Raw genomic sequence first — 16827 nt, 5'->3', positions numbered from 1 at the left:
TTCTACACACTGGGCTATTCAAATAGCAAAGTATCAATGACACACATGAATGCCGCAGAAATCAATTTCCTACAACATTCTACAAATGTGCTATTATTCCCTGGATGCTTACATACAAAGAGAGCTGGTATAAAAATGATGGAAAATTATTATTGACAAAACCTCTAACCTCGTGTCCCCCAACATTCTGTTTCTCTAGTGTAAGATCCAATTTCTCAATAATCTTCAAAACTGATTTGACAAATTCATCATATAGCAAACGATTCAGATTTTGAAAGGAGGAATTCACAAAGAGAAATGCTTCATCTGCTAAAAGAGACTCCTTTAAATAAAGAAAAATAATAAACTTCAAAATTTAATGTAAACAAGTATCTGTATAAGCATTACAATGCATATATGTATACGCATAATTAGGTATTATAGAAACTTCTGTGTAAACTACAGCAGATTTACCTGGAAGTTTTCAAGCTGAAAAATGTAGACACTTTCCTAAATTACTAGGACAGTATCATTTCAGTCAGATATGACCTACCCAGGCATGTAACAGATACAAAGCACACAGTGGCAAATGAGAAGATTTAGGCCAATCCTTGTCAAGGCATTTATCTCACTTGGTGTGTGTGTGTGTGTGTGTGTGTGTGTAAAAACACATATGTATACTATACACACACATACATTATATACTTATGTTTGTGGAAATACACATCCTTATACATTTATGTATAAACACAAAAATATGCATGCATGCACATATATATACACATGTAAGCATACATACATGTGAAAAAATGTATACCTATCCTCAGAATGGACTTAAAAGTATAATTTGTCATTTCTGTAAAAGTGAAAATATTCTACTATTCCAAAAACATAGACCAATTACTCTGCCTTCACTCAAATATTCTATGGAACTTGACCTCAAACTATAGGAATATCTAATGTCACATATAAGAAAGAAATATTAAGTAAAATTACTAACACTGCTATACTATTTTATCTCAATACGAAAACAACTAAAAACTCCTAAGATTTTTCACAGGATAGAAATCATCTATGGACAAAAATTGTTTTTCCTAGGCTATAATGCTTTGTCAAAGTCTATGATAAAATGGTGGCTAGAACCAGGCTTAAAGCTGACATCAGAGAAAGATCTACCAGAAACATTAAGCAGGAGGCATTATTCTAATCATAAATAATGTAAATAACTGTGTACCAATCTTCTTCACACCAACTGAATCAGTGAGATTTATCTCTTTTTAATCTTCATCTTTAACAAATAAAGAGAATAGCTCTCCCATGGTGACAATACTGTTACACTTTTGTTACCTAAGAGGCTGGATCTGTTAGGAAGAATAACTTAGCATCAAAAATACTACACTGGCTACTCATGGATGAAATGAGGACTCAGCTACGGCAATTATTAAGTTTACATGAGTTGTACGATTTTGTTCTTAACTTATACCATTTTAATTTTTTATTACTCAAAGTACTTAAAAAAAAACCAATGGAAAAGTTAGTAAAATTTAATTCTGAAAGTCCTAAGGGTTAAACTGTGGAGACTAATTAGAGGAACAACGGTACTTTCATAACTTTAAAACAGTCATTTTTACCATCATCTGGTCACAACTCAGGAGACTTCTAAAAAGATCCAAATAGTCTTTATATGTGGGCACTTTCCATCTGCCAGTTCTAACTTCCCCTGATGCACGATAATCTTCAGATTCAGACTCAACACCCTGGGCAGGAAAACAACATGCCAATATTTACTGGTGGATTCACAAAATAAGCAAGGCTGCCAGAACGTTCTGATTTTCAGAGTCTTCTAAGCTAAAACACCCACTAGTAGGAGACTATAATTTGATTGAGGAAGACAGTATAGCATGAAAGGATAAGCAAGCTGAAAAAGAAATCATGATTTTTCTAACAGGGACTAAAATAGTGATGCAAGAACAAATATTTCAAAACAATACCCAAGTCATTTATCTCACTTTCCTACTCAGGTCAATCTTCCACCTCATCCTATTTCCTGTAACTTCGAGTAACTAAGATATGCCTTCCATGACAAACCTAAGCATTTTGTCTCAAAGTTTCAAGAGAGAAAACATTCCCTTCTTATAAAAATGTGTAAATAATAGTAAAGTTACATTTAAGGATGTTCCATAACTTAGGAGAAGTTTATTCACCTGAAAAAATAGAGAGGCATTATGTCTTACACTTTTCAAAATGTGAGGCATGACTAATAATTAAAAGGCCATTTTTGTATATTTACAGACTAAAAACCCCAGTATCACTTCTAACTTTCAGTGACAAAAGACTAAATACCAAAACTTTAGATTTGGAATGTACCTTTTGAACGATCACTGGCTTAGAACATATTCTGATTAAAGCCTGATGCACTGAAAAAGAAAATGTAAATAAAAATGAAGGAAACAACAAAAAGCAAACCATTATTTCACTGAATGTAACTATACCTCTCAATTCTTTCCTTTAAGTTTAATTTCTTTGGTTTAAAATTTTGGATTATTAAGATTCAGAAGCAAAAGGAATTAAAAAAAGGTTCAAAAAAAGGATGGGAAAGGAGGTTTTGATCCACCAAAACATGAGTTTTCCAAGAGGCATCAAAAGATATGAAAGGTATCTATATCAAACAACACGTTAAGTATTCGTCATTCATCATCATAAAAACAAGGGTGAGTTCCAAACTTACCCACGGTACTGATGCAATTCCAGAGAACTGGTCCTTTTCCCCCCAAGGCTAGGAAAACTTTCACTATGGCTTTACAACACACTGACTGCATTTTTGGACTATACTGTGGGAAACTGTCTATCTGTACCACCATGAGATGTTCCAGAACCGGAGTATACACTTCAGGAACCTATCAGAAATGGAGAGCAAACTGAAAGTTAGAGGAGGGAATAAATATATATAGGAATAATACAAATATCCAAAGTAATTACAACTCAAGTGGACACATATTAGATAAATGAAAAACCTGGCTTATATCCAATCTACTAATAAGCTGAACACTTATTGTGATTGCCTAAAAAAATCAGAGTAAAGCTGTCTGAACGATACCTAAGGTGCAATTCTATCTCAAGAAGCAATCTTAATCTTTTAGAAAGATAAAACAAGTAACAAATAATTTTTCCTGCTTTGGATAACAAAAAGTCAACTTTCATGACAATAATTCTATTAACACAAAGTATAACTAAAAATGTCACCTTGTTCACAATGGTGCCTGTACTAAATGCATATAATTCATATGACTCCGTGAAATTATCTGACGAACTGAGATTAAATAGTTAAAATCGTGCTCAATTTAATTATTTCACTTACTGTATCAAGGTAAAGCAAGACACTTGCAATAGACTGGAGGAAACTTGGCATGTGGTAAACGTGGTCATCAACAGTGTCTATCTGGGTGAGGAACAGCTGCATGCAGCGCTGAATGAGCTCTACGTACATGAAGTCAACATCTTTTGCATTTATAACCTTGCAAGGCTTTTGGAAAGGTAAACAAAAGTCTTTACCAATCTTATCAATGTCAAAATAATGTTATTTAAGGTGTCATGTTAAGCCATGTGATAAGCTGTATATTAACAAGCTTTTTAATGGAAATGAAAATTATAAAATACAATATATCTCATAAAGATGCTTTTAGAAATAATCTGTAATTATATTCTAAATATGTATTTATACACAAAAAAATCTATTGATAGTCAGCTATTCTAGATATTGCTTAGATGGTAGCTATCAAAGACAAATGAGATGCAGTCTGCGCCCCATGAGGTAGTCACCTAAAGGGGGACCGAGACGTAAACTCAGAGCTGGAATAGCTACGATACCATTCTGCACACTACACCCAGAGCCATCTTTGTAACTCACAAATCTGATAATGCTACTACTCAGCTTCAGATTTTTCAAAGGCTTCTTTGGACCTCAGATCTAATCTAGTTTCCCTGAGGATCTGACTAATCTTTTTAGAGTCCTCTCCCTTTTTGTCTATCATGCTCCAGCTACACTGTGAACATATTCTAACTACAGTGAACAAGTTTAAGTTGGTTAGACCATAGTGTATAAAATTGAAAATTCCATGTTCTCATTTACCTCTAAGCCTTCTCACATACTGGTTCTTCTGCCCTATATATATTCAAAGGAGCCAACAGAGACAAATGAAGATGAAAATTAAAAAGAGCAAGAGAAGGAAGGATCATTTGGAAGCAAATGGGGAAATGATCAGAAATGGAATGAGTAGTGAGAGTAGAAAGCTGGGAAGAAGGGCTCTCGTACCCTGAAAAAGGGAGTAGACACTGATGGGGAGATCTGTAGAAAGAGAGGTAGGAAGTGATTTTCTCCATAAAGTAGAAGTCACAGAGATCCACTAAGACGGAAATAACTATAGTTATTATCAATAGTCTTTTTTTTTTTTAGAGAGGGTTGGGGTGAGACGGGGGGAGGCGAGAGGGAGAGAGAGAATCTTAAGCAGGTTCCACGCCCAGCACAGAGCTTGACGTGGGGCTCCATCTCACAACCCTGAGATCATTACCTAAGCGGAAATCGAGTCGGATGCTCAACTGACTGAGCCACCCAGGCACCCCATTAATATTCTTAAATATACTTCTGTCGTAAGAACCTATTTTTTTTTTTTAAGATTTTATCTATTTATTTGACAGAGAGATACACAACGAGAGAGGGAACACAAGCAGGGGGAGTGGGAGAGGGAGCAGGCTTCCTGTGGAGCAGGGAGCCCGATGTAGGGCTCAATCCCAGGACCCTGGGATCATGACCTGAGCCGAAGGCAGACGCTTAACAACTGAGCCACCCAGGCGCCCCAAGAACCTCTCTTTCTAAAACACTGAGTGACATCAACTATAATTTTACTTCATAAATAATGGGCAGCATAGCACAGTAGAAAAAACATGTTGTTTCAAGTCTTCAGGCTTGAATTTACGTCTTGGCTCTATAAATTATTAACTGTGTGTCCTTTGACAAGTTACTTAATTTCTCTAGGTCTCAGTTTCCTCATTTGAAAAGTGGAATAATACTCCTAAAAGCTTGTAGGAGAGTTATGAGAATTTGAGATAATACGTATTCAGAATCCTAGCACATAGTTGGCATTGAAAAAAACAAGTTAACAACAAAGCAAGTAACAACAATATTGTCACAAGTGTGAGATGCTATTAAAAAATGCAATAAATTATATTCCTTTAAATGCTCAAAATGAAATAAAAAGAATAAATTAACGAGCCATACTCCTGCAAAAAGTCCATATCCACGAATAGCAATGGATAAATCTTTGCTGTTTGAATCCATGTTCCTGATGATTCCATAGAATTGCTCCATAAAGTACTGTAGCTTACTCTTATGCATTTCTGCATCTTTCGCCATCATAAAAGAAATCTGCAATTGCATAATATTTACTTTTTAGAAATATTTAATAGCAAAACAAAGGAATCTATTATAATGTAAAAAGGTTAGCATTGTTTAATTAGATATTATCAATGTGTTGTTATAATTCCACACAATCGCTTTTTTTTTTTTTAAAGACTTTATTTATTTATTTGACAGAGAAAGCAAGAGGGCACAAGCAGGAAGAGCAGCAGAGGAGAGGGAGAAGCAGGCTCCGCGCCAAGCAGGGAGCCCGATGCGGGGCTCAATCCCAGCACCCCGAGATCATGACCTGAGCCAAAGGCAGACGCTTAACCCTCTGAGCCACCCAGGCGCCCCCACAATCGCTTTTATTGATAAAGAACTACACTTCAATTTGCTTAGGCTGCACCAAATTTAGAAAAAACACTCTCTTTATTACATGTGATGCCTTTTTCCGAGAGAAAGGCACTGAAAGAGACCAGGCCAATGTAGGAAGACATGCACAAAAACCAGGTTTTGAATTTAGGCTCCCTGATGAAGCAGAAAGCATAGTTAGAGCTCGTCTGTAACTCACAGCGTGGTGTAGAGTCGTGCAGGCCCAGCGGCCAGCGAGTTCAGAATTAACAGACTCAGTGTCTCATTAGGGCAACACAAAACAGAGCTCAGGACTCATGATCAGTAAGAAAGACAAAGCATCTCATCTTTCAAAAAAATAAGCTACAAACTATAAAGCTTGAATTAGGTGAGGCAAGGGAAAAAAGTACTTTGAGAAGCAAGTTGATCTCCATCTACCATACTGCAACAGTAACCTAAATGCAAGAACTAATACAAATGTTCAAAAAATCATTCCTAATTTCAGCATAAAGACTGTCTAAAAGACAAGTATGGAAAGAATCTAGATAATTATCAAAGGCAGAAAAAAGGTATCTACCTTTCATTGTCAACCTACCAACACATACCCTAATCCTGAATGAAACCCCATTTATTTTAGAAGAATGAGGTATCATACATACTGCCTCAAAATTTCCTTCTTCATAAGCATATCAGGAACATGTTCCTCAAGATGTTAGGAAACACCATCAACTTAATCACAGAATAGTTTTTCACTTTATGAATAAACTATAGTGCTTATACATTTATAAACTGTTTCTAATTTTTTATTATTGTGCTTTCAGCAAACATCCTTTTTATACATTATTATCCAATTGTTTTCCGCATATAGTAGCAAAAAGTTGGAAACAATTATCCAACAGCAGAGGACAAATATAAATATGGACTTAAATATAAGTATAATTTTATGTATCAATTATGTTGCCATTACAAATTAATCATGTAGCTCTCAATGCACTATCAGGACAACATCCAACATAATGGAAAATCATAAAGTCACAGAAATTATGAATATTCCTTTATGTTAAGACACTGCTCTTCTTCCATCCCCATTCCTTTCCCTTGGGAAGAAAGGGAATGAAAGGAGGTAAAGGGAGAGAGAAAGGAGGAGAGAGTAAGGGACAGAGAAAGGAAGGAGGAGGTCTAGAAGCAATGCCACTAAAATGGTGATTTTTTTTTCCTTAATGGTAGGATTCCAGAAGATTTTAAGTCTTCTTTGTACCCTTCTACATTTTTTTGAATTCTATGCTGCTATCCTACAATGTTTATAAGAACTTTATATAAATCTATTGAAAAATTTCTTTCCCTCAGGAGCAATGTTTAAATTTACATACAATAGTCAAAATAATAATGGAAAAGACAGAAGCTGGAGGACATCCACCACTTAATTTCAACACTTAATATAAAGCTAGAATAATCAAGACAGTGAGGTACTGATGTAAGGACAGACAGGTGAATGGAACAAAATAGAGAGTCCACCAATAAACCCTATCAATTGATTTTTGACAAAGGTACCAAGGTAAGTCACTGGGGAAAGAAAAGTCTTCAACAAATGATGCTCACAGCTAAAAATGGGGGATCAACTTGCAATCCTTACTTTGTACCATACACAAAAACTAATTCAAAATGGACTATAGACCTAACTGTAAATGTTAAAACTATGAACTATAAAACTTCTTGAAAAAAAGTAGGAGAAAATCTCTACGACCATGAGATAGGCAAAAATTTTCAGGACACAGAAAGGAAGAACAAGTTGGAAAACTAGTAAACTGGACTTAAACTTTAAAACATCTGCTCTTTCAAAGATGCTGCTAAGAAAACATCTGCTTTTTCAAAGATGCCACAGAAATTATTTGCAATATTTTTAGAAAAGGACTTGTATCCAAATGATGTAGAGAACTGTCACAACTCATTTATAAAAAGACATACAACCTAATTTTAAAATAAACCAAATATCTGAATGAGTACCTCACAAAATATAAGAAGACTAGTAACTATAAGAAAAGATCATTATCAATAGTCTCCATGGAAATTCAAATTATAACCACAGTAAGGTAACATCATACATCCATGAGAAGAGATAAAATTGAAAAGACCAACAATACCCTGTGTTGATGCCGATGTGGGCTAACAGAAACTCCCATGCTTTGCTGGTGGGAATTAAACTGGTGGAAGCAGCTTGAAAAGAGTTCAGCAGTTTTTTTACATTTTAATATATACCTACCATATGACCCAGCAATTCCACTTCTAGGTTTTTACTCAAGAGAAGTGAAAGCGTATGTCCACAAAAACACTTCGTCACAATGTTCTTAACTGTTTTATTTAAAATAGCCCCAAGCTGGAAACAACTCAAGTGTCTATAAACAGACTGTGTATATCCTTACAACGGGATACTGTCTGTGCCACAGTTCAGACAGGTCTTCATGGAATAGCTTGTAAATTTAACTACCATTTATAACATTGCTCCAAACAAAACTTTGGTGATTCTTAAAAGAGTTTTCCATCAGAGACAACCCAACCAGTCTAATTCCGTAATACCTGGCCTGAACAGCAGGTATTTCTAGACACCTCTGGATGCTCAGAGTCACAAGTACATTCCCTCTAGCACTTCCAAATTTACAGGCTCAATTTGACAATCACATCCTAACTAGATGGAAAATACACAAGGGCAAATGGATTCTTCTTATTCTCGAAGTAAGGTGGAACACAAACATCTTAACATGACAGCTGGCCCTCACCCCCACGTGGCTGCCCCTGGCTCAGAGGATCCCCGACCCCCCAGCCTTTCTTCCTTCTACCTCCTCATTGCCATTTCTCATGTCCATTAGACTCCCCCGGTCTTGCCTCTGAGGCTGTGATCAGATCTGGTATCTTCCTACCCTTCTTTCAGTCCTGCTGCCACCCATGCAGCTGATCAATAACCAAGCTTTTTTATTTAAATACTACAGAAGCTAATAGATCAACCTGTATTCATTTTTCAAATGTGCATGCACAAAACTGAAATTTAATTTTTTGCGTGGAAAAAATATTTTTAAATAAAAGTTGAATACCTGTTTCAGAAAAGAATCCAGAGCTGAATGTGCAGCTTTTTTCAATTCTACATTCGTATGGCTACACCATTTTGACAGTACTTCAAATAAAGAAACGTAGTTGTCCAGAAGGCAGGTGCTAAACTGAGATGCATGCAGCGTAAATAAGCATAAGCCAGCTGCAATTGCAAAAACCATTGTATTTAAAATAGAACAACAAAAAGCAGAATAAAAAACTAAGAAAGCTTTAAGTGTATGTCTATGTCAAAACTAAAACTGTTCATGAAGATCCACTATCACTATACTGTAATAACTTAGGGATTCTGATCAGAGTTCTAACACTGCCAACCTTCATTTGAATCAATGGGCCAGTGACCCCCAGAACAAATTTCAGAAGTAGGATCAGGGTTTATTTAGATAAAATCAGTATCAAACAATCTGGATCCCCTAAAAGATGTTCCAAAGTAATTTTTTTTAAATCATGTAATCTAAGCGTGACCATTTAACCAGAGTTTGCATGCTAAAAACAAAGTCTCCAAGAGCCTCCAAGTAACTGTATGTGAAACATCAGAGACATTATCATAAGACTCTCATTCATAGTCTAAGCAAAAGTTTACTCAAGACATTAATTTAAAAATCTGAAATATTCCATCTTGTTAAATATACAATCTTACCTAAGGGTACCGCATATCTCTTCAGATCAATCTATTAAAAAAAAAAAAATTACCATCAGTGTTTGACAATTGCAAGTCTCAGCTATAAAAGAATTAGAGTAATATTAATCCTACCTGAGGACGAATTGCCTTTAATGCAAAATCAAAAATCTCCCTTGAAGTCTGGGGATCTGGCGAGAAAACAAAAAGAAGCCTCCGTTACAAATCCCAGCAGTATCATCTAACCTCAGAAACTCTTCACAACCAACAGCTTTATTTCATACAGCTCAAATTCAGGAATCACGTCTTCTATCATTCATTTCAGCTGAAGAGCTGCAAGCTATGACTGCTGCAGTTATTACTACAGTAAAGTAAGAAAAAAATGTATAACAAGGACATGGGTTTCAATTCCACCTCATCACTTACAAGCTCTGTTAGGTAATCTCTCAGGGCCTCAGTTTTCTTATCTATAAAAAGGGACACTATACAGCTTTTTTGAGAGTTGTATGGAGGATTATATAAGGCCAAGCACATGATCATCATCCCTGTACTGCCAGGCTTTTATTCAGCACACAGTACACCAAATTACTATGGGAATTACAAATATGAATAAAATATGAGCTTTGACCTTAGTAAACTTATCACCTAAAGATAAAACAGCTATACAAGTATAACCCAAGACTCTTATTCTGACCTGACAGACACCACAATTGTTTAACGGTCTCCCACCAATATTCACTGCAGCTGTCCAGAAATCAAGCTTTACTCATCGCTAAGTTATCTGCCTTTGTAACAGTGACTTGCAAATAGCAGAGGCTCAAAAATTGTTTGCTTTGATCGAAAGGACTGATATACATTTAAAAACAGAACCCAACTGTCAAAGAAGATAGAGGGAAAAGGGGTCAGAGAGGGTTTAAGAGGAGAGAAACATCAGCATGTCTGTAGGATAATTCCATAAAAGAAATATTTAAAAAGCTCCTTATATCTAATATAAGGAGAGATTTCTTCTGGCTATTAAGTATTCAAGACAGGCTTTACAGATATGGCAGCACTTGAGCTGGGCCTAAAAGAATGGGAACTAATTCAAAAAAAAGGTCATTCTAATACTAATAAAAAGTGACCATGTAGACAGAGGTGTACAGACTCAAGGGCGTGAGGTACTTGTCAGCACACAGTTGGTCTAGAATGGGGGGACTCAGGTGAACACAGCGAGGTGCAGGAATGCAAAGGCCTGAGCTCTCAGTAGTGGCAATGGTCTTCACCTCCGTGACCCTTCCCAGGCTCTGCCTTCCACTGTCCGCTCTCCTATGTGCACCTCTGCTTTCTAGTGGACCACTCCCTCAACAAGGATGCTCTTGTATTTACTTTTTTATCGTGGTAAAATATATATAACAGAGTATTTACAGTGTTAACTCTGTGTAAGTGTAAAATTCAATGGTGTTAAATATTTACATTGTTGTGTACTCACCACCATTATCTATACCCAAAACATTTTCATCATCCCCTACAGAAAGGCTGTACCCATTAAACACTAACTCCCCTGCCCCCTAGCCCCAGGTACCCTTGATTCTACTTTCTGAACCTATAAATTTCCCTGTTCCTGCTACCTCATACAGTATTTATACCTTTGTGACTTGCTTACCTCACTTAGCATAATGTCCTCTAGTCCACATGTTGTAGCATGGGACAGTATTTCCCTCCTTTTTTAAGACCGAATAATATTCTGTTGTGTGTTGATACTACATTTGTTCATCCACTCAACTGTTGATGGACACTTGGGTTATTTCTCCCTTTTAGCTATTATGGGTAGTGTTGCTAGGAACATAAATGTACGAATTCTGGTATCTATTTCTAAAAACTCTCTCTTACCACCTTGTCTCCCTTCAGCTATACATTTCTTTGGTCTCCTCTGTTAAGATTTCTCTAAAAGGTTTTCTGCAGATAGTCTCCACTTCCTCCCTTCCATTCCAGCTTGTCTTCACCCTATTAACCCTTAACCTGCTCTGTCCAGCTTGTCCTCTAACACTCAACTGAACCTGCCTGGACCCACTCTGCAGCTCTGGTGGCTTTGCATTCAGACTCCACCCACAGCAATGCATCTTACATCCTTGCCCCAGTCTCTCTGCACCTGCTCCCCAGCTAATCTTACTCATACTCAGAGTTTCACATATTACCTGTTTGCTGAAAACTTCCAAATTTATATCTTAAAGTCTAATTTCTCCTGCAAGATCCAGTCTTACATATACAACCCCACCCTTAACATCTAAGCTGAGACACTCCATAGCATCTATGGTTAAACATGTCCAAAACAAAAAGCCAGGTTTTGCCTGAAACCTGCCCCACCCAGGTTAAACACCACTGCACCTACTTCAGCTGCTCACGGCCACATTCATGAGCAAAGTCTCTCAATCCTACGCCAAAACAAATCTCACATCTGATAGCAGTCAAGTAGACCCCTGTAAAACATCAACTACCCCATACCTATTCATCAGAGAAAAAACATGGTTTCTCAAGCCATTTGAAATAAAATTCCAACTCAAAATCCCCTCACACACTGACCCCACATCCTGTGCACTCTCTCCCCAGTTCTCTGTGTGCCACTCTACTCCAGACATGCCAGTTCTCTTGAACCCTTCTGACCACTGTGCGCTGGCCAGGCTTGAGGCCTGGTACTTGCTGGTCCCTTTGCCTGGCATGCTCTTCTGAGCTCTTTCCCAGCTGTCTCCTTGCCATCCTGCAGGCCTTAGCTTCTTGTTGCCTCCTCACAAAGAACCAGCAGGCTATATACATCCTCTACCCTCTCCACACTCTGGTATTCCTATTCACTGTACCCAAACTGTTTGCAAAATTGAACCCTGAAATCTGTAATAGCTTATTCATCTATTTATTGTCTGTTTCCTCTACTAAACTGAGTTCAAGATGGTAGGAATCTGGTGATTCTGATCACTGAATCCAACACCTAACTCATCATTCTTTAGATAGAAGGCACCCAAGGAACACATACTATATGAATGAAAATATTAGTATTAGTATTTAGTGCTTGATGTCACATGATCATGGCATGACAGAAAAACTATAAATTATAGCCTCAGACCAAAGTTTAAATCCTAGTCTTATTGGTTATATAATTTACTACTGCTGCTATAACAAACTATCATGAAATTTGTTACTATACAGTTCTGGAGATGAGAAATCTGAAATGGGTCTCACTGAGGTAAAATCAGGGTGTCAGAAGGGCTGTATTTCTTTATATAGGCTTCAGGGTATTAGAATGAGGACATCATTGGGAGCCATTACTCTGCTACCACATCAGTTGTGTGACTTTGGACAAGCAACTTGTCTTAGTTCTAGTTTCCTAATCTAGAAAATTCCAGAGCTATTACTGGAATTTTCCCTGCAACTATTCTAGAATAGTCTTTAGCACACGGTAAATGCGCAATAAGTGCTGTTATTCTTCTTAAACTGTATGTGTTCACTGAATATCAATTAATATGCCAAGCAAATACAAAGACAAATCAGCAACATTACCTACCAGCAGGTGCAAGTGACAGAAATAAACACATAACCTGATAAATTAAAAATATATCATAGGAAGTGCTGTAACAGGAGAATACAGAAGCCAGAGGAAGTGACTCATCTCAGGGGAATCATAAAAGTTTCAAATGGGTGATCTGTGAGCCAGAACCTGATGAAATGGGAAGCTGGCAACAGAATATGGGACAGATGAGAGAAAATAAAGGAAGAGAAATCACACAGAGCTACTACAACATCCTTGGTAAGCAACAGAGGAGTAAAAATATTAGGTTGAAACATGAAATTGCTGTTTTTGTAGGTCAAAAATCATTGGATGTTGGGTTTCAACCTAATAAAAGCAAACACACAGGAGGTACAAAAATTTGGCAATTACTTGAACAGAAACGGTAAGGAAGGGTAAATAGAGAATTTTTTGTCATTTAAAGAATCTTTTAGGGTTAAAAGTTTTCGTTGCCTTTTAAAAAGAAATGTATTTCATAATGCATATAATGCCATCCTAGCTAGATTATCCTCTAAAACTTTAATTTTGAGATACAAGGAAACGTTAGAACTATAAAGAAAAGCATAATAAGCAAACTTTAAAATTCATAGGCAAGAATCTATATCCTAAAAACTACAAAATACTGATGGAAGAAATCAAAGAAGACCTAAATAAATGGAGAGATAAACTGTGTTCATGGATTGGAAAATTCAGCATAGCAAAGATGTCAGTTCTCACCAGATTAATACACAGGTTTAATGCAATGACTATCAAAATCCAAGCAAGGTGTTTTGTAGACACAAACTTATTCTAGAATATACATGGAAAAGCATAGCACTTAAATGATTTCAGGGACACCTGGGTGGCTCAGTCAGCAAAGCCTCTGCCTTTGGCTCTGGTCATGATCCCAGGGTCCTGGGATCGAGCCCCCACCAGGTTCCCTGCTCAGCGGGGAGTCTGCTTCCCCCTCTGCCCCTTCCCCTGCACCCCCCGGTTGTGCTCCCCCTCTCTTGCTCTCTCTCAAATATATAAATAAAATCTTTTAAAAAAATAAGTAAATAGGGGCACCTGGGTGGCTCAGTCAGTTAAGCGTCTGCTCAGGTCAAGCCTTCAGCTCAGGTCATGATCCCAGGGTCCTGGGATTGAGTCCTGCATCGGGCTTCCTGCTCAGTGGGGAGTCTGCTTCTCCCTTTCTCTCTCCCTCTGCCCCTCCCCACTGCTCATTCTCTGTCTCTCAAATAAATAAAATCTTTAAAAAGTTTACTAAAAAAAAGTAAATAAATAAATGATTTCAAAAGCAGTTCTTTTGGGGACACCTGGGTGGCTCAGTCAGTTAAGCATCTGCCTTCGGCTCAGGTCATGATCCCATGGTCCTGGGATCGAGTCCCACATTGGGCTCCTTGCTTAGCAAGGAGCCTGCTTCTCCCTCTCCTGCTGCTTCCCCTGCTTGTGTGCTCTCTCTCTCAGACAAACATATAAATAAAATCTTTAAAAAAAAAAAAGCAGTTCTTTTGAAAAAGAAGAATAAAATGGGAGGACTTTACTCGACATTAAGGCTTACTCTATAGTTATAGTCAAAGAGATGGTGTGGTGTTGGCAGAGAGATAAATACATAGACCAATGGAACAGAATAGAGAACTTAGAAATAGAACTGCACACACATATGCACCCAAGTAACTTTTTACAAAGGCACATAAACATTTCAACAGTGATTTGGCAATGATTTCATGGACATGACAAAAGCACAGGCCACAAAACAGATAACGACTTCATCAAAATAAAAAATTGTTACACATCAGAGGACAAAAAGGTAACCCATAAAATGGGAGAAAACACTTGCAAATCATGTATTTGGTAAGGAATTGATATCTGAATACCAAAGAACTCCTACAATTCAACAACAAAAAGTAAAATGATACCATCAAAAAATTGGGCAAAGAACTTAAATTATATTTCTCCAAAGAAAATATGTAAATAACCAATAAGCACATGAAAAGTCACTCAACATCACTAGTCATAAACGAAATGTAAATGAAAACCACAATGATATGCGACTTCACACGCATTATGATGGTTATTATCAAAAACCAGAAAATATCAAGTATTGGCAAGGATATGGAGTAACTGAAATCCTTATGCATTGCTAGTGGGAATATAAAATAGTTGTTGCTGCTTTGGAAAACAATATGGCAAAAAATTAAACACTGAATTACCATATAATATAGCAATTCCGCTTCTGGGTATATCCCTCAAAAAATGAAAGCAGGGACTCCAAAAGGTATTTGCACTTTCTAGCAGCATATTCACAAGTCAAAAAGTAGTGGTTTGGGGTGGAGGGAGGGCGGTGGTGGGGAAGAAAGGTGGCTGTGGCTATTACAGGATAGCAGGAGTGCTTATGGTGACGGTCTATTTAGTATCTTGACTATGGTGATGCATACACAAATTTATACATGATAAAACTGCAGAGAATGAAATACACATATGCAAAGGTGTGCACATAAAACTAGTGAAATGTGGATAAGGTTGGCAGATTTATCAATGTCAATATCCTGGTTACGCTACTATACTAGTTATAAAAGAGGTCATCACTAGTAGTAGAAAGTGAGTAAATGGAACCTCTCTGTATTATTTCTCACAGCTGTGTGTGAATCCACAATTGGTTTAAAAGTTCAAAAAAATAAACAGGCAATTCATTTTAGAATTATAGTTTTTTTTTTAAAAGATTTTATTTATTTATTTGAGAGAAAGAGAGAGAGACAGAGAAACAGCATGAGAGGGGAGAGGTTCAGAGGGAGAAGCAGGCTCCCCGCTGAGCCGGGAGCCCGATGTGGGACTCGATCCCAGGACTCCGGGATCATGACCCGAGCCGAAGGCAGTTGCTTAACCAACTGAGCCACCCAGGCACCCTAGAATTATAGTTTTTGAACCAAGAAGAAAATCAAGTGAAGTCAAACAATACCTTCTTCCATGCATTTGGTGAAGTTACACATGAGTGAAGACAATCCCTTCAGGCACCCTGCCAGAATAGGCAGTTTGGGCTCTCTTACTGCTGATGTCATCTAAAAAAAAAAGTGTTTTAAAGAAGGTATCGTTAAAAAAGAGAAAAACACAATCAAATCTTTGGAAGCAGAACAGCATAAAGTTTGCCATACCTGGGTCTTAAGTTCACCCAGAAAAGCCCGGAACAGTTTTTCTGAATTATTTATCATCTCACTAGGATGAACTTCACCTAATACTCCTAGAAGCTCATATATTTTTTCTAAAACTGAAAAATAAATTTAAGATAAGTGAAGGCCAAAATTTACATTTAAATAAACAAAAATGTATGAATAACAAAATGAGTGTTTAGTTCAAAAGTAATTTCATAATAAGACACAGAAAATATCTAGTTTTATGTATCAGAATCTTTCCTGATAAATTTTATGCCAATCTACTATTATAAACTAAGTAACATTTGACATGTGTTGTGAGGTTTTTTTTTTTTTTTGTGAGCTTTCTATTTAAAGAAATCATTTCATGGGGCACCTGGCTGGCTCAGTCAGTAGAGCACACAACTCTTAATCTCAGGGTTGTGGGTTCACATTGGGTGTGGAGCCTACTTAAAATAAATCATTTCATCAAGATTAAACTTTCAGAAGCAGAAGTCTTCACATGTTTTTGTTTATTTCCATTTGGGTTTGTTTTCAGCAAAAAGGATTCATCTGTAAAACATATAAATGCTTTAATAGAGAAAAACCTAAGTTTTACACTAATTTTTTAACGTCAATTTGTTAAAATATTTAAAAATAACATTTGGGGGCGCCTGGGTGGCTCAGTCATTAAGTATCTGCCTTCGGCTCAGGTCATGGTCCCAGGGTACTGGGATCGAGC

The 16827-nt window shown here is 37.0% G+C and overlaps 1 protein-coding gene across 4 annotated transcripts in view; it reads right to left on the bottom strand.

Annotated features, from left to right (window-relative positions):
• The window catches only part of PRKDC (protein kinase, DNA-activated, catalytic subunit), a 244993-nt gene that overhangs the window by 223349 nt on the left and 4817 nt on the right, over nucleotides 1-16827 (bottom strand). For 3 of the 4 annotated variants that reach the window (XM_064588357.1, XM_064588358.1, XM_064588360.1), the window contains exons 6-16: nucleotides 16110-16222; nucleotides 15917-16016; nucleotides 9579-9634; nucleotides 9465-9495; nucleotides 8812-8969; nucleotides 5255-5401; nucleotides 3338-3502; nucleotides 2708-2876; nucleotides 2347-2396; nucleotides 1611-1736; nucleotides 170-322 (exon numbers count right to left, since the gene is read on the bottom strand). In XM_064588357.1, the coding sequence (XP_064444427.1) occupies nucleotides 170-322; nucleotides 1611-1736; nucleotides 2347-2396; nucleotides 2708-2876; nucleotides 3338-3502; nucleotides 5255-5401; nucleotides 8812-8969; nucleotides 9465-9495; nucleotides 9579-9634; nucleotides 15917-16016; nucleotides 16110-16222 (1268 nt within the window). The remainder of the gene's footprint in view (nucleotides 1-169; nucleotides 323-1610; nucleotides 1737-2346; nucleotides 2397-2707; nucleotides 2877-3337; nucleotides 3503-5254; nucleotides 5402-8811; nucleotides 8970-9464; nucleotides 9496-9578; nucleotides 9635-15916; nucleotides 16017-16109; nucleotides 16223-16827) is intronic. The other variant, XM_064588359.1, reaches the window with a different exon arrangement.

This window comes from Mirounga angustirostris, unplaced genomic scaffold, assembly GCF_029215605.1.
Source record: "Mirounga angustirostris isolate CCGP_5_RB_7025 unplaced genomic scaffold, mMirAng1.0.hap1 SCAF_4, whole genome shotgun sequence".
NCBI lineage: Eukaryota > Metazoa > Chordata > Mammalia > Carnivora > Phocidae > Mirounga > Mirounga angustirostris.
Note: the sequence above shows the minus strand (reverse complement) of the source record. Positions and strands in the feature narration are given on the sequence as shown.